General features: G+C 41.7%; 1 protein-coding gene across 3 annotated transcripts in view; it reads left to right on the forward strand.

Annotated features, from left to right (window-relative positions):
- The first annotated feature begins 311 nt into the window (after positions 1-311).
- ndst3 (N-deacetylase/N-sulfotransferase (heparan glucosaminyl) 3) overlaps positions 312-17124 on the forward strand; it is a 43731-nt gene continuing 26918 nt past the window's right edge. For 2 of the 3 annotated variants that reach the window (XM_079653977.1, XM_079653975.1), the window contains exons 1-5: positions 312-722; positions 2525-3801; positions 13334-13421; positions 14741-14895; positions 16209-16394. In XM_079653977.1, the coding sequence (XP_079510103.1) occupies positions 2812-3801; positions 13334-13421; positions 14741-14895; positions 16209-16394 (1419 nt within the window). In that variant the 5' untranslated portion in view covers positions 312-722; positions 2525-2811. Of the gene's footprint in view, positions 723-763; positions 3802-13333; positions 13422-14740; positions 14896-16208; positions 16395-17124 lie in introns of those variants that run through there. The other variant, XM_079653976.1, reaches the window with a different exon arrangement.

The following is a 17124-nucleotide window of genomic DNA, read 5'->3' on the forward strand; positions in this document are numbered from 1 at the left end:
CTTTTTTTCTTTCTTTTTACCCTTGACTGATACAACTTGTGCAATGAGCGAGAGGGAATCCGAAAGGCGCGCCATTAACTTGCACCGGTGCGCATCCCCCATCCGACTAACACCAACTAACGGGCCGTGAGCTTTTACCATCCTTGGCCGGTGATTGCTGAGAAAAAGGCTGTTTGTGTCAATCAAACCGAGCCCCCTCCCCTTATTTCCTTTTACCTATCCCTTGTTCTCCCTCCCTCCTACCAACCACCTCTCTCTCTCCCTCCCTCTCTCGATCGCCTCCACTTGGGCAGGCGCTCTTAAACCACAGCATTTAAGCTCGGCTGTCAGTCGTTAACGGGCGGCGTGCTATCGGTGCTTCTCTGTCCATCCCCGTATGCTAATCTTTATTTTAAAAAGCAGAGATTAAAAGAGAAGTGTGCAAAGCGGGAGAGAGAAGAAGACTGCGGGGGAGATGAGAGTTTAGAGAAAGAGAAGAATGATGAAAGGGGGGAGGACAGCCGATCATTCCGGTTTCCCGCATCTGCTGCTCTAGTGGAGAAGCAGCGAGAGAGAGAGAGAAAGAGAGAGGGGGGAGATGGCACAACGCTTGAGCATCCAAAATACACGGGAGTGGTGCACCACCAAGACCGGAGCCCCGGACCCACCCGAAGCAGCCTCTCACTCACCGGTCCGCCGGCACGCCTCTTCCACGCTCCGCAGCGCCTCAGCCTCGGTCAGAGGTAAGTGGGCGAGTCGGTGTTATTTTCTTAACATAAACTTCAGCGTCAGGAAGCGGGATGGAAAACTCTCTGGAATTACCTGCTGTTAGTTTAGTGACTTAATATATTAATATGGTAATAGCTAGCGATGTTTACGCTGCAAGTCGCTTTCTTTTACATTAGAGATTCATCCCCACATTTTAAACAATTCTCGAAATGTTTTCTTCCTTCAATTTTTTTCAAAACATTTTTATCCTATACTTGACAAATATATACTCATCCAGAGTTAATAAAATAGAATTAACACTGGGGGCCACTGTTAATCTAATTATATTAACTTTGCTCGAGTAGCCTACTATATTTAAAAAAAGATTCCCGTTTTAAATATGAATTTGTATTTATTCATATTATATAACGACTAAAATAAACAAATTCGATGTTGAAGTGTAGGAACATTTTAGTACAATTTGAGTTTTACAATTGAGCAAAACTTTTTTCAGGTTTTTCACAAAATAGCATGGAAAGCTTCATGCATCTCTTGCTCGATCATTAGGCTTTTTTTTACATTACATGCTTTAAAGTATTAGTTATTAAGTTGACCAGAGGAAAACTCTCACGATAAGTCTCTCGTGTTATTGAGCTAATTCAAGCGCCCTCCTGTGGCTTTTAATAGAGACTCAGGCATACCCCCTGTAACAGGTTAAAACACTTAGTTGTTATGTTTCTCATAATTTCCAATATACTTACAATTCACCTCCTCTATTGATTAAGTGCACACGCAACTTCTTGCTAGAGAATATATCCACATATTAAACTTGTAACGAAACTCTGAAGCCAAAGATGATCTCCAACATAATTAGAGTAGTAATTCAAGTACCAATTAAGATCTTACAATTGTGATAAAAAATACTACCTTCTCCTCTTTGTTGGCAATAAAAAAAGTGCTGTGAATTATTTCCCTTCTCCTTTTTTCCATTTTCTGGTATCATATTTAAGGAATATGACTGTCTCTCCTCTATGACCTTCTCTTTGCGTATGTTCTCTAAAGGCGAGGAACAAGGAGAGAAGGATGGGGAACGTGAGAGAAGACTATTGATATTCAAACAGACAGAAGAAGAGAAAGAGGGGGTGTAGAAAGATAGAGGGGGAGAGTGAGGCGTAGAGAGAAAAAGAGAGAGAAAGAAATGCTGTGGGATTTTTTCTTCTCCCTGGCTCCCGGCACATACATTAAGATGCTAATCCTGGTCTTTTTTGTCTCTTTCTATAATTCATTGCATTTTGTTCCTCTCTGCTCTGTCTCTTTTATTCTTGCACTTTTCTCTTGCTCTCCATTTCCTCTGTTCTGTCACAGGCTCCCCCCAGATTGGTGCTCCTGGCAAAAGGATTCCAACTTTAATTTTGTGGTATTTCAGATGATTAGGTTCAGAAATAGGACAGAAGTGCACCTAGTTTTGCGCAATTAGAGTAATTCTCCAAAGAGCTTTATGGGACTGATTAGTGGAAGTCTCATTCACCTCCCCACATTGCTACATTAACGCACAGCCAGCTGTTGTTTAGTTGTGAGGATTCACGTTTTTGTTGTGTTTGTGCTTTTAACTGTGATGTCACTTTTTGTGTGTGTGCCAGAGGTTGGATAAGCCCTTAGGATGCAAGTTGTTTTCAATCAGCTCTGTAGATACCAGCTGTGCCCTCACATCCCCCAGAGTGGCACAACCTATACATGCACTCCCACGAGCAGGTTCTCAGAGAACTAATGCATACTATTCAACCTTGCCCCAAAAATGCACTCTTTCTTCTTTTCTCCTTGTCCCCTTTCTCTGCAGGCATTAATCATCACTCTCTCCATCTCTGCGCGTGAGTCCTCTGTGAGGATTGGAAGGAGAGTACCTCAACTGTGTTTCCTCAATGAAGACCTTTGTTCCCCAACATCCGGCACAACTCCCTTCTCCACCTGCCATGGTGACATGACACACCCCTGAGTGGCTTTGCTCCTTTCTCGCACGCAAAGACAATCTCTTAGGCTCCTCAACTTGTACTCACACTCTCTAGGCTCCATCAAACTAAATTAAGACATCTCCTCCTCCTCCGCACAATACCTCCCTAGTTTGCAATGACGGTGGCTGTGCGTTTCCGCCGCCACTTACGTAGGCTCCTGCTCCTGCTGGCCTCCTGCTGTCTCCTCTCCCTCCTCCTCTCTGCCTACTTTCTGTTTAACAACTCCTCCCCTTCCATGCAGCTTGGACAATCCCCAGAACCTGCCTGTTCCCAGCCACTTTCCCCGTATCATCAACTCCCAAACCCATACCCCCCTAACCCCCCTCACACACATGTCCACACCGACCCACTAGTGCTGGTGCTTGTGGAGTCCCAGTACTCCCAGCTGGGTCAGGACATTGTGGCTATATTGGAGTCAGCACACTTCCAGTTTCGCATGGAGATCGCCTCAGGGAAGGGCGACCTTCCGCCGCTGACAGAAAAAGGCCGCGGCAGATATTCACTCATCATTTATGAAAATCTTTTAAAGTATGCACATGCGGACACATGGAACAGACAGCTGTTGCATCAATACTGCACTGAGTACAGAGTGGGCATCATTGGTTTCTACCGCTCAACTGAGAACTCCCCACCGCTCCTCAAACTCCGAGGCCTCCCACTGGTACTTAGGACCAACCAGGCACTTTGGGACTGTTGTGTGGTCTCTAGCTCACCTCTCCTCCACCTGACCAAGCCTGGAGCAGATCGAGGGGCGTTACCTGGGGAGGACTGGACCTCGTTTTCCTCCAATCACTCCACCTATCAGGCTGTGCTGCATGCACGGTCCAAGGAGGTAGCAGGGGCAGACAGTGGAGATAATCCAGGACTTGGTTTTTCAGGCCTTCACGCCACTGTGGTGCAGGACATGGGACTCTTCGATGGGGTGAGAAGGGTACTTTTTGGCCAGGGACTGGGCTATTGGCTCCACAGACTCATTTTGGTGGATGCCATCTCCTACCTCACTGACAGGAAACTTACTTTGGGTCTGGACCGGCACATACTGGTGGATGTAGATGACATTTTCGTGGGGAAGGAAGGGACACGCATGAACACCAAGGATGTGAAGGTATTGATGGTTGATGGGAGTGTGATAATTGAATGACAGAGGGGAAAAGAGAGAGCATATGTGGTGTCATTGGTGTTGGATTAAAATTCTAAAAACAGTAATTGATGCCAGTGCAGTGGTGAAAATAAGATCAAGGAGATATTGCTGTTTAAGTCCGCACACAAATAAGCAAAAATATTTGAGCTTACGTTTATTCCTGAGGATTTTAGCTCAGGCACGGGAGAGACTTTGGGAAAAGCTCCTGCCTGTGTTATGTCTGTGCGTGTTGTGTGCCAATTGCATATGTGTTGGGGTACAGCGAGAGGGAATTGATCTCAAATGGAGGTTTAGCCAGAATTGAAGAGGCCATTTAAGGGAACAAAGACTTGGAGTGAAAGAGAGAAAGCGAGGTAGTGAATGAGCCAGTGAAAAGATGAATGGCACTTATTCCTCTTTTCCCACGTTCCTCCTCTTATGGAAACCAAAGGAGAGTCAGCCATGCAGCCCGCCTCTCAAGACAGCCATTGTTTCAACACACACGCCTGCATGAGCAAACACACACACACACACACACACACACACACACACACACACGCACACACACACACACGCACACACACACACACACACACACACACACACACACACACACACACACACACACACACACACACACACACACACACGCAGATATAGTGTTTGCACACGTTTTATACATACATTCTAACCCCAATTTGTGTAGGAACTTAATTATTTATTTTTTTAAAGGGGAAAAAAACGTCTTATGTTTGCTGAAGTGTAGATGAGACGCTTCTGCAAGATGAATTTGTTTGAAATCGGCGGTCACATTCTCCCACTGCGACCTCACTCAGAGCCATTTAAGAGAAAATTGTGAGAAAATATGTGCGATTTATGCTTCTCTGCGCTGATGTGCATGAGCTAAATCTGGTCTGCCCGTCCTTCTGCAGCCACAGGATATACATGATAGGGAGATGTGCGTGTGTGTGTGTATATATGTGTATTTCTGTGTGGGTCTTTTTTCGAATCACTTCTTTAGATTAGAATGTCACTTCCCGTCAAAGGTTGACACCTGTCCCGTCAGGCGCGGAATAAAAAACAACCACCTGTCTGTGACTGAATCTTGGGGAGGTGGTGACAGAAATGGGGAGGCTGAGAAAACAGGAGGGCAGTGGGTGGTGAAGTGGAGAGGAATTCCACCCTTGAATATAAAAAGGATGCTTGAGTCCAAAAAGGATAAGAGAGTGCATATACACACACACACACACACACACACACACACACACACACACACACACACACACACACACACACACACACACACACACACATACACACACACACACGCACGCACGCACGCACACACACACACACATACCGATGCTCAAGAACATTCACAAAATGAGCACACAAGCCCTCTCTAGTTGAAGTTTTCATTTTAAGTCTGCCTGACTCTTCAGCTTTGTACCATAAATATACATGAGGATGAACCAGTGCCATAGCAGAAGCAGAAGCAGATGGAGGAAGAGGTGGAGAGAGTGAGGGGCAGAAAAAGAGGGTGATGCCATTTGAAACACTCACTCTACCTCCACGTTGCTTCTCTCTCCTTCAGTATAGCTGGCAATCACAGTGAGGAAGACAAGAGTAGAAAAAGGGAAGAGTTGGGAGGAAGGGAAGAAAGACTGGAGGGAGGGAAAGATAGAGAATGGAGCCTAAGGGAAGAGCTAGCAGCTAACTTTGCGATTTCAGAGAAACAAAATGCTGAAGGGAAATGGGAAAGAAGAGGAGGGGAGCGGGAATATGGTGATTAGCCATTCCCCTCAGAGAGAGCCTAGGGTAGAGTTGTCAGATTACAGTTTGAATAAGGCACATTTTAAGTGAGAAATGTAAAATAATGTTACGTCAATAAACATCCACAACAAAGTTATTAGCTGTTGATTGGACATTTGATCTTTCGTTCATTCGGTCCAATATTTAATGAGTTGATTCAAAATGACACCTTTTGGTGTTCAGTGTTAGCTATAGGAGCGACACATTTTGTCATCGATGTCAAGTGTGTGCATGTGTGCGTATTTGGTCACTGCTGTTTAAATAATGTGTGGTTGTCTTGCTGTTATCGTGTCTACGTTTCTTACATTCTTTCTGTGATAGAGGGGAAGGTTGATTAGTAAATCATGTCGGTTAGTTGTTAAGCTCATAGGTGAGCATCTCTTACTTCTAGCAAGGTGTCGTTGTAAAGCCGTTGAAAGGATGACTCATATTAGATGACCAAGTGTCAAATCTAGCTTTTTAGGTGAAGGTGAGAGACATTTCATCTTTTTATTAAACATGATGCCGTACTCAATACTTACTGTAATTTTGCAGCAATGCGTTCGCACAAAGTACACTTTGTCATAATCTGGTGATTGGACGACATTATGGTCAGAACAGAGTGACTAATGGCCATCATGGCAATACAAAAAATATATATTTCCGGAAATATAAATGCAAATTCTTCCATGATATCACCTTACTTTTATGTTAAGACAGGTCTGAATATGTAATTCTACATGTTCCTGCATTGCAGAATTAATTTTTTTGTAATAAGCAAATTAGTAGCAAGACACGCAGCACAAGCGCATTGCAAAAAAATCATTATGAATGACAGATGATGTGCAAATGTAAAGCTTCTCTCATCCCTGGTGCTCCAAGAACAGCTTATGTCTAACATGATGGGTTATTGACCAATTAGTAGGACAAGGCATTTGCAGGGCCATTGTTAGAAATCCCCTCTTACCTCCGAAACACCAACATTAAATCTCTTGTTCTCCCCGAGAGAAGAAGAGAGGGGAGTGAGGCATAGAGAGGCCAATTAAAATGCCTCCCTCCTCTCCTCTGCACTCTTCATTAGTCTCACCCCACGAGTTCATCTGGTGACAAACAATACCTACACCCCCTCATGTCTGCACACACACTCACACACACTCACACACACACGGCTGTATTTTCTCTATTAAAATGATTCACAGGGAGGCACCCCACGGATGACATTTCTCAAAATGAGGGACGATGCCAGTCAAAAACTCCCATTAATGATTTGCGCATGCCGGTGCTTGTGTTTTTTAATTCATGCCTACAGGTTTTCTCATCTTGTCTGCCTCGGAGTGGTCGTTAGGGAGGTGTCCGATGCACGTCTTCAGATCCCTCTTTATTACCTCCTCCTTTCACCCCTTCCTCCTTCTCCTCCTCCTCCTCCACTCACTGCCTTCCTCACCCCCTCCTTGCCTGAGTCATTGATCACTATCTCCGACCTATTTGTATTCCCCCCTAGACCTCTCTCTCAACTCGTTTCAACTATTTTACTTGCTCTCTGCTTGCTTAAGCGGTGTCATCTGAGTTGAGTGGACCCCCACACATGTGAAAACACATACCGTGCCAAGACTCATTCTTTTGGGGTTGCATTTATTAGAACTGACTATTTTGTAACCTAAAAGAATGTAGTGGCTCAGTGATACGCACACATACTTAGAATATTTATAGCTTCTGTTTGCAAATCCTCCTCATATTTGTGTGGGTGCATTTTTAGATTGTCTACTGATTGACTGCCGCCGTGTCAGAAGAAATCCCCTGCATTTTGCACATTATATGTTTTTTTCAGTGTGTCTCTTTTTGCTCCTGCAAAGAAGTCCTTGGTTAATTACGACTGAAACATGTGTTTTTATAGACACAGTGGGGCCATTGAACACTTTCATTACTTTGTTGAATTTGGCAAGTCAAATAATTACTGCTTACTCATGTGGCCTAATAATCCATAAAGTGCAAATGTGCCTTTGGGGCTAAATAGTAAACCTGTTTTAACCTATTTTCCAGCTAGAAGGTTGTTTTTCTACATATAGCTGCATTGCACTGAGTAAAGTAGGACTAAAGGGAACGGATAATGGGGCAGGGACATTTGGAGTGAATACTTGACATTCTGGGCTTAAGTATATTTTCTCGATCACTTTGGTCTGGCGACGGCATGAAATTGAAAACAAAACAAAAAAAGGAATGTCACAAAATGTGCAATCTTTAGACTTCAATTACGATTTTGTTTTTGTAGCATTCTGTAATTAATTGTGCGCTACTTAGAGTTAATTCTGCAGTCTCATTAAGTATGATGCATATAATGCCGCTAAAGTCATTGAGACTGAGCTCATTCCATATCAGTTTATTACTTTGCCAAATGCTATTACATGAATAATGAATAAAACATATATAAAGTGGAGAAAATATTTGAAAACCACTGGAGGCGTACAAGGAAATGGGAGAAAATTAGACTTCTTTTGTTACATGAGGCTTATAAATTACATTTGTATTTGTCAGGCGACATTATTCATTTAACACATGGCCAAGGCTGTCACCCCTGCTAAGGGACCTTTAGTGTTAAATCTTAATGGCTTTTAAAGTTACAAAGTTGTAGGTGGTGACAGATCACAGAAGAAAAGAACAGGTTATTGCTTCCAGCATCGTCCTGACATCTGCTCTCGTTGGCCCCCCTGATCTGGTCAAGAGAAATGATCTAAGGCCGCCCTGCAGGGAAGAGGAATCTTTACAGTTACGTTATTATAAAGAAAAAAGGTGGTTACATGTTTATGAATCAAGGGTTATGAAATGTATCTTGGCAGTGTCATTTTAATGAATATTCTCTTAAAGCATCTGTCAACAAGTTCATTAATAACTTTTTTTGTTTGATTAATTTTTTGTCAGTGCTCTTTTTTTTACTCCAAATTAACTCCAAATGTGGCAGAGTTCCATGCATTTCCTTCTACAAAATGAGGCAGGTTTTGCGGTCACAGCAATCACGGAAACTCAAAATCCTTGAGGGGCTGCCAAGAAGAATTTAGTATAAGTATCGCAATGCCAAAGCAATCACAAGTACCTTTGAATCTGTAAATGCAAGTGAAAAGATGGTTTTGTAAAATGCTCAAATATAAAAAGCTACACTGACTTGAATCTGACAAGCAGGCTGCAATGGGGACAGAGATGAGAGTAAGCAAAAGCAAGACTGACATTAACTTGTAAAGTGCTCTTTGTGCTCATCAAATAGAGATGCATGGCCCAGTTACATTTGCTGGTCTAGCTTTCACATTACATGTAAAGATACAAACAACTAGACACAAACAAATGCACAAATTTAGATGAATTCAAAAACTTTGACCTGCTTTCCCATGACATTTAAACCCCGTAAATGTTTTCCTCATTCCTTTCGGCACACCTTTAAATCTGTTTGCACATGAAATCCAACTCGCAAATTACTTATCTTGTTATTTTATATCTCCCAGTCTAGATTAAGGCTGTGAAAAGAAAAGCTGTAAGAAATGTTGCAAAGGCGAGAATGACAGAATGGGGATATGGTGGGGAGGTGGTTGGTGTAAAGGGTTTGTGAAAGGCAGTGAATGCCAGCTGTCCAGATGCCTGTCTCCCATCTGTTTGAACCCCAACATCTAGCTGGCACCTCTTCTAGTGCTTACCACACACACATGGAAGAACACACCGACAACCACTGTCGCCTTCTCTAACACAGAAACAAACTGGCATTGCTTCTGACACTCGCAGTGTGAGGCAGCTGTAGGATTGGGCACAGAAATAAGGGCTATCACTAACTGCTAATCCATTTGTGTGTTTACCTTCATCACTAGGATTGTCAAGATCGAATGCTACATAGTCCCACCTCGTGCTAATCCACATCCCCCCTTCTTTTAAGTATCTCTTATTGGCCATTTCAAAACAATATCAAGCTTTGAGCTCAGTATCCAGTGGACAGATTGGCTTCATATTGCTTAAACCCATCCATTATTCTGGATCTGCTGCCACCCTCAGAAAAACACCGGCGGGGGGGGGGGGGGGGGGGGGCTTCATTGTCCTTTGGAGATGGAGCTAGGGTTTTGTCGTATGCTCAGTGCTGTTTTTTCTGTTAAACAATATCACTCTTTTTTTATTGCTGGGCATAGTTTAGTTCCACAGTGCTGCCACCTTATGATGAGCCACCGTGGCCCCCTATTATTTTCTAGAAAGGCTTCTAAAGACAACACTCAGGTCAGTAAGGGAGGCAGTAAAATGCCACAATTTGCCCAGCACAAGATTTGGGTTTTTTGTTTGGGTCTTGACAAACTATTGATATACCAGTGCTGTGGTTGTGTTTTGAATATTATGCAGTTAAGACAACCCTTTGATATCATCCCCATTAAAATCGCCATTGTCAGTGGTTATCTGCTTTATAGATAAGAGTAGGTGCAGACGGGTTGATCTATTAACATGGTTGCTGACCAATTGAATGGCCTGAACAATCGAAACAGGTAAACCTTTTTATCTCCGGTCTGAAGAACCTGTGAGTGAAATGTTACCGAAGCAGAGAAATGTAGCAACCATACAAATCGCAATGGCTCTTAAGCATGCTTACACTACATTTAATTATTTGCAAAACTATTTTTGTTCACTTTTCACACTATCAAAGCCTTTTAACACTAGAACCGCCAGAGGTCGCTGTATACTTAAAACCGCCAACGGGTCAAATTTACCCGCTATTGATTTTGCAATGTTCTTTTATTTATCATGTAGAACAGTGAGTTTTGATCGCACAGGGATGAAACTTATACCAATAGAATCTATGGACTCTCAGCTTTTCATATGATATAGTTTGTGCAGATAGCATGAAGTATAAAATATCGCTACCAGTGCTGATTTAAACGCTTGGTGTTAGACTTGTGTTTTGTTTAGGTAACAAAACACTCTCTATCCCTCTCTATCTATCGATCTGTATATCTATCTATCCATCTATCTCTATCTCTATCTCTATCTCTATCTCTATCTCTATTTCTATCTCTCTCTCTCTCTCTCTCTCTCTCTCTCTCTCTCTCTCTCTCTCTCTTCATATTGACCATTTTTAACAACAGAGGGTGCTACATAACACCCTTTCAGGAAAAGTCACGGACTGGGAGACCTTAATATTCTATTGAAAAAAAGTTACATACAATCAAAGATTAAAGTAAAACTGACCCATTGGCTGTTCTAGTGTTAAGAAAAACATGTTTTTGTTTCCATTAAAGTAACATTAGTGTCAGTTATTGGTTAGATTTAAATAAAGTTATCATTCACCATCAAATCTCAAACAGTTTGAAAAGGTCAAATAAATGAAAGTGCTGAAATATAAAAAAACCTTGTTTTGAAATATTTAAATGGATTACATGTCAGTAGTGTCCTTTCAATTTATCAGCAGTATATGGTACAAAACTAAACTGTTTATTATTAAATGTAGGCCATTCAAAATAAATGTTTTGAAAAAAAACTTTGCAGAGACTTAAAACTTGCTTGAGAAAGATGATCCATTGCAGTTATCATTTTGTAGCTTGTGAAAGTTTCATATATTAAGTTATTCGGTTACTAACAGAGAAGGCCCTTGTTTGTTTGTTCACTGAAAGATTTGAGCGTTGGCTGCTGAACAACAACGTCTTTAATGTGAGAACTGGCCCATTTGAGAGTTTTCTTTTTGGTGCTCTGGATCTGTCAGCTAAATGAGCTTTAACAATTGTTCTCTGCTCACAATGGCACTGCTGCAAAAGAACATAGAACTTTCCCAAGAAAGAAATAAAGCTGATAAAATGCTCACTGCGAAAGTAAAAGGGCTAAAACATGCAAAAGCACCTGTAGGGTCACTTGTGGCCGTGACGCATCTCAAAGGTTGGTCCTCTGTGTGGCTCTTCTGTTTTCTGCTATGGGTGTTAGGTAGCAGAATACAAATGAGGTGTTTAAACTAATATACTGCACACTTGGACACACACCTACACTGAGTCTTACAGATACCAACAAACGTTAATAATGCATTGCGACCAAGTGCATCGGGGAGTGTACTGTATATTGAGTTACAATGCAAAGCAGTCGGCTATAAACTTAATTTAAATCTTGTGTCTCTGTATTCACACATTGGCCTGTGTGTGTGTGTGTGTGTGTGTGTGTGTGTGTGTGTGTGTGTGTGTGTGTGTGTGTGTGTGTGTGTGTGTGTGTGTGTGTGTGTGTGTGTGTGTGTGTGTGTGTGTGTGTGTGTGTGTGTGTGTGTGTGTGTGTGTGTGTGTGTGTGTGTTTGTGTAAGATTTAGAGGATGTCATAAGAGAGGAGACAGGGGATCAGATTAGGGAGCTGTGCACATCTGTCAGCATGCAGCCATCTTCAACACCATTAGATTAGAGCTAATGAAGACACTGTGTGCATGTGTCTGTTTATTTTGTTTAGGACACACACACACACACACACACACACACACACACACACACACACACACACACACACACACACACACACACACACACACACACACACACACACACACACACACACACACAAACACATAGGAGGAGAGAGAAAGAGTGAGAGTCTGCCTGGAACCGATTCCTTATTCTGACATCAGCTGCTCAGGTCTCTTAAATCAGGCAGGGTTCCTGGGGAACGATTAAAAGCAGCATAACAAAAATAGTTAATAGTGATGCGGCACATAACCAAACAGAAAGACCGTGTAGACCTAAATACACAAGGAGTTATAAGAGTTTCATAAATAAACAAAATACCTGTGGAAGGGGGAAAACGGTGAAAAGTGCAACAATATAGTAAGAAGACGCAAAGGAAAGAGCAAGAGGAGAGTGTTTTAGAAAGGGAGTGAGAGCGCTCCTTCCTCTATGCTGCTTCAGCCTTCCTTTCAAATTAGAACAGCCCCGTCTCCTGAGAATGTGACATTTTCACGGAGCAAGCGAGGGAGAGATGGAGGTTCAGAAAAGGGTGGGGGGGAGTGAAGAGAAATGGGGAAGGGGGGCAGAAAGGCGACTGCAGGTTCTCAGAAGCGGGAAGATGGAAGAATAGAGGGAGAATCAGAAAGAAAGGAGGCAGGAGAGGAGTGAGAGAGAGGGGGGGGGCACAGTTTTACTTGCTAGTGTTATGGGATGGATGGAGAGAATTATGAGAAGGGAGGAGTGTGTGCGGGGGTCATTAGTCCACCCTCCAGAGGCTACTAATGCACTGACCTTCATTAACTCGCATTACTGTCGGTGTGTGTGAGTGTGTGTGAGTGTGTGTGCCAATGTGCAACTGTCTTTAGTTAACACTCATTACAGAGTCTTTGTTTAAAGGCCAGTAAACTAATGAAGTCATTAAATAAGTGGAGAAAATCCTGATTCAAGTATTGAAACCCAGAGACTGAGGTAACTTTAAGGACAGGCACAGCCACTGGAAAAACGTGGTGCACAAATAAAACAGAACACAATAATGAGACGCACTGTGTGTAACAGCATGTCTGTGACTGCCATTTTCAAACCATATTATATGCACTGATGAGTCCACATAGCCATCATGATAGTTGTCTAAGCCGGGACCAGAGTTCACTCAATTATACAGCATAGAAGCTGAATCAGACGTCTCAGGTGTTTGTGCGTGTACGTTTTGACTGGGGATAGATAAACCTGATAAACTGTCTGACTATCTATCTGACTATCTATCTGACTATCTACATCTCTCTACATCTCTCTATCTGCAGGCTCTCCTTGAGACTCAGAAACAGCTTCGTTCTCAGATCTCCAACTTCACCTTCAACCTGGGCTTCTCTGGGAAGTTCTACCACACAGGTGTGTCCTTTGTATTTGTTTTCTTAATATACACACCCTTGTAAAATGTATACAGTAACTCTAACAGATATAAATATGCTTTCAAAAACATGTCTAGAAAGGTTTTTGTTATATATATATATATATACAAGTTAGAGTGATGTTTTATATAAAGGACATTCACTACACATTACTTTATTCATTTAGGTTGGTTTTTATACAAGAGGTCAAATAGTTTGCCTTTTATAAGAGCTATCCATTTTTTGTTCACTTGTTTTTTATATTTGAATTTGAATTTGAATTTTTTTTACCAAGCACACTCCATCAATTATATACCAATCTAACATGATATGATGTTGGCTTACTCAATATAAGTAATCTATTTTTATGATAAAGTCTAAAGAGCACTATTTCTCTTACAGTAGATGGTCATGTGGCAAATCTGTATTTGAAACATGAAAGGTTACACAATACTGTCCAAATGTCAACTGTTGATTGAATTTATATCAATGTTGTGTATCTAAACAAACCGTACAACTAACTTTCAACATATTCATCAAATAACATGGCTTTATAATTGATGTTATTATGTACCGGTGTAAAATAAATGTCTCTTACATTACTTTAATGTAGATATGGGCATTTACAGTCCATGTTTATTTACACTAACAACATCTCTTATAATAAAGACTTTTACACCCTAAGTCATCACTAATTAATCTACCAAATAACATTTACCAAAGCAAGAAAATACTTTCAGGACAATCGTCAGACAGGATAGTAGTAGTAGTAATGAAGTTGATATAGCTTGTAGTACAATGAAATACAAAGAATACGATACATATTTTATACTTACCTTTATAATAATAGTAAAGAAATAACCTTTAAGGCGTAAGTGTGATGAGGTGACACACGGCTGTGCATTCTAAGCTTTGTTGTTGTTTCAAGGACAGATTTTATTGATTTTCTAGTTAAAGTGTCTAAATCTGAAGCAGCAGAACACAGGAGTAAGATACAGTCAAGACGAATAATAGATGTGTGACTGAACATAATTATAATTAGGAAATAGCTGATACGGACTATAACGTATTACCATGGCATCTGTTATTGCTATGGCATGACTTTTTGTCACCATGGTATCAGACCGCCACCTTATTTAGCAACCCAACCTTAAAACAACCTAGTTGCTTAGTGATGATATACCATCATGCCACTGTGAAGCTGTCTATAGCTAAGGTCCATAATATGCTCCTTATCTACGTGAAGTGTGCATTTATACATTGTTCCATGTCCTTTTGTCCTTGTGTGTGCGTGACCATGTGTGGGTTTTGTGTGTGCAGGCACGGTGGAGGAGGACGAGGGAGACGATTTACTATTAAAGTATGTGGATGAGTTCTGGTGGTTCCCCCACATGTGGAGCCACATGCAGCCTCACCTCTTCCACAACGAGTCATCGCTGCTGGAGCAGATGGTCCTCAACAAGGAGTTCGCTCTGGTGAGATGGATGCGCACACTCAGACACGCACACTCATTTCTTGCAGTTGTTTGTTCTATTGTTGCATTTTTGTTCGTGTGTGTCCTTTTAATCATGCTCGCTTCCCATGATTGCATTTTCTTCAAGGACGTCTGTTGCTGTTAGTAATTGCTATTTCTTTGCTACAGCAGATTGCTGAGATGAAGTTTGCAGGTCAAATCACTGGAACTATTCTAACACAAACAATACACTTTGTTACATGAACTACTTTACAGGAAATATAAAAATGCTTCTTTGTTTACATTGCATAAAAACATTTTGTAGGGCGGAAAGTTTGGTGTTGAAATTGTAAACTTGGTTTACTTTCCTGTGTCTAATTGTTGATTTAGTTTTCACAAGCTAATACTGTAAAGCAAACCTGTGAATGTCTTGAAGGTGCACAAATATGTTGAATTACATTCTTAACGCAAATTACCTCCATATAAACTCATTTTTATGAGCCGGTGCTCGGAAAATAGTTGTATTTCTGTCAGCGAAGAAGAATGTTTGAACAGAGTGTAGTGCTAATTCTCCGCTGTAAAAAACAAACTAACGACATTAATATCCCTGTTGGGCAGCGATGCACTTATTCAGATGGGCACACCTGAGCCCAGTTTTATCTGAAGTCCACCAAGTTATTCTAGCCTTCCTCTGCATTCTTTTCCTTTGCTTTGTTAGCAGATGTGTGACTGAGTTCAACCAAACTGTAGGATCATGCCCTATATCACATACAATGCAGAGAGGGGGGTTGGTTCATGATGTTGAAGGTGAACGCGATCATAAAGTGTGATCCCTCACCTCTGTTGTACACACACACACACACACACACACACACACACACACACACACACACACACACACACACACACACACACACACACATACACACACACACACACATACACACACACACACACACACACACACACACACACACACACACACACACACATTCCACTCCCTCATCCCCTGACCGCTGATGCTTAGCTTTGACAGTGTGTGTAGGTGTGTGTCAGAGCGAAGGACAACACCATCAGTCTGCAAGATGCACCCGGCACCATCCACCCTCACACTCCCACACATACACATGCTCACACAAACTATTTTCAACCCGAAGGCCGCCGTCGTAACAAACAAAACACAAACCAGGCGCTTCTTGTACAAGGTCAGACTGTTGGGCCCGGTGTTTATGTCCCACCATGTCCTCTGTCAGAGTTGTAAATGCGCCATAACTTCTGTTTATGTATATAACCCTCACATATATGTCTCTGCGTATGTATGTCCTCCATCTCTAGGAGCACAACATCCCAGTGGACATGGGCTACGCTGTGGCCCCTCACCACTCCGGTGTGTACCCAGTTCACCTGCAGCTGTACAAGGCGTGGAGACGTGTGTGGAACATTCAGGTCACCAGCACTGAAGAGTACCCCCACCTCAAACCTGCCCGCTACCGCAAGGGCTTTATCCACAACAACATCATGGTGAGGACACTACCCGAGGCCCTTTGGTGCATGTCATCCCCTTTATCAGCCTTGTGTCTTTGGCCTTTGGTTGTTTTATTGAATATAGCAGACAAATCGATCAATGAAATATGCTCAACCTTAAAAGCACTTTGATTCATTGACATATTTTGGAACAACCTACAACATTTATAACCACCTTCAAAGCTATTTACCGGGTAGTTGGTGATGAACAACTCATTTTATTTGTTAATCTTAAAGCATATTGTTTCATTAGTTATAACCATTACATTGTGTAATCAATAATTACTTATTAATGATAAGTCAAAGCAAAAATAATTGTATTGTGCGACTTATAATATACTTCTACTAAAGGTCTTGAATGTAGCCTAACACTCAAAGCGTATTATGTAGTGTCCTTGCCCTCCATGACGGAACAATTACTTGATTCTCTCATCTAAAATGAAAATGATGAGTTGTAAATTCTTAGAAAGACTACCTCGAAGCTTAAATGCAGAATCATTTAGTCACGAGCAACTGATTGGATTTTTATATCTGACTTTGAAAAACTGTTTTTATTTACTTTAATCTTTTTGCATTCAAATAAGCGTTTGCTGAATAGTAAATTGTTTACTGATTGTTTCTTGCGGTCCTTAACAGAAAATCAATGATGCCGTGCATGGTGTGTAACCTCTGTGCCTCTGTGCTGTGCCTGTGTGTGTGTGTGTGTGTGTGTGTGTGTGTGTGTGTG

The sequence above is a fragment of the Notothenia rossii genome (assembly GCF_949606895.1).
Source record: "Notothenia rossii genome assembly, chromosome: 1".
Classification (NCBI taxonomy): Eukaryota; Metazoa; Chordata; class Actinopteri; order Perciformes; family Nototheniidae; genus Notothenia; species Notothenia rossii.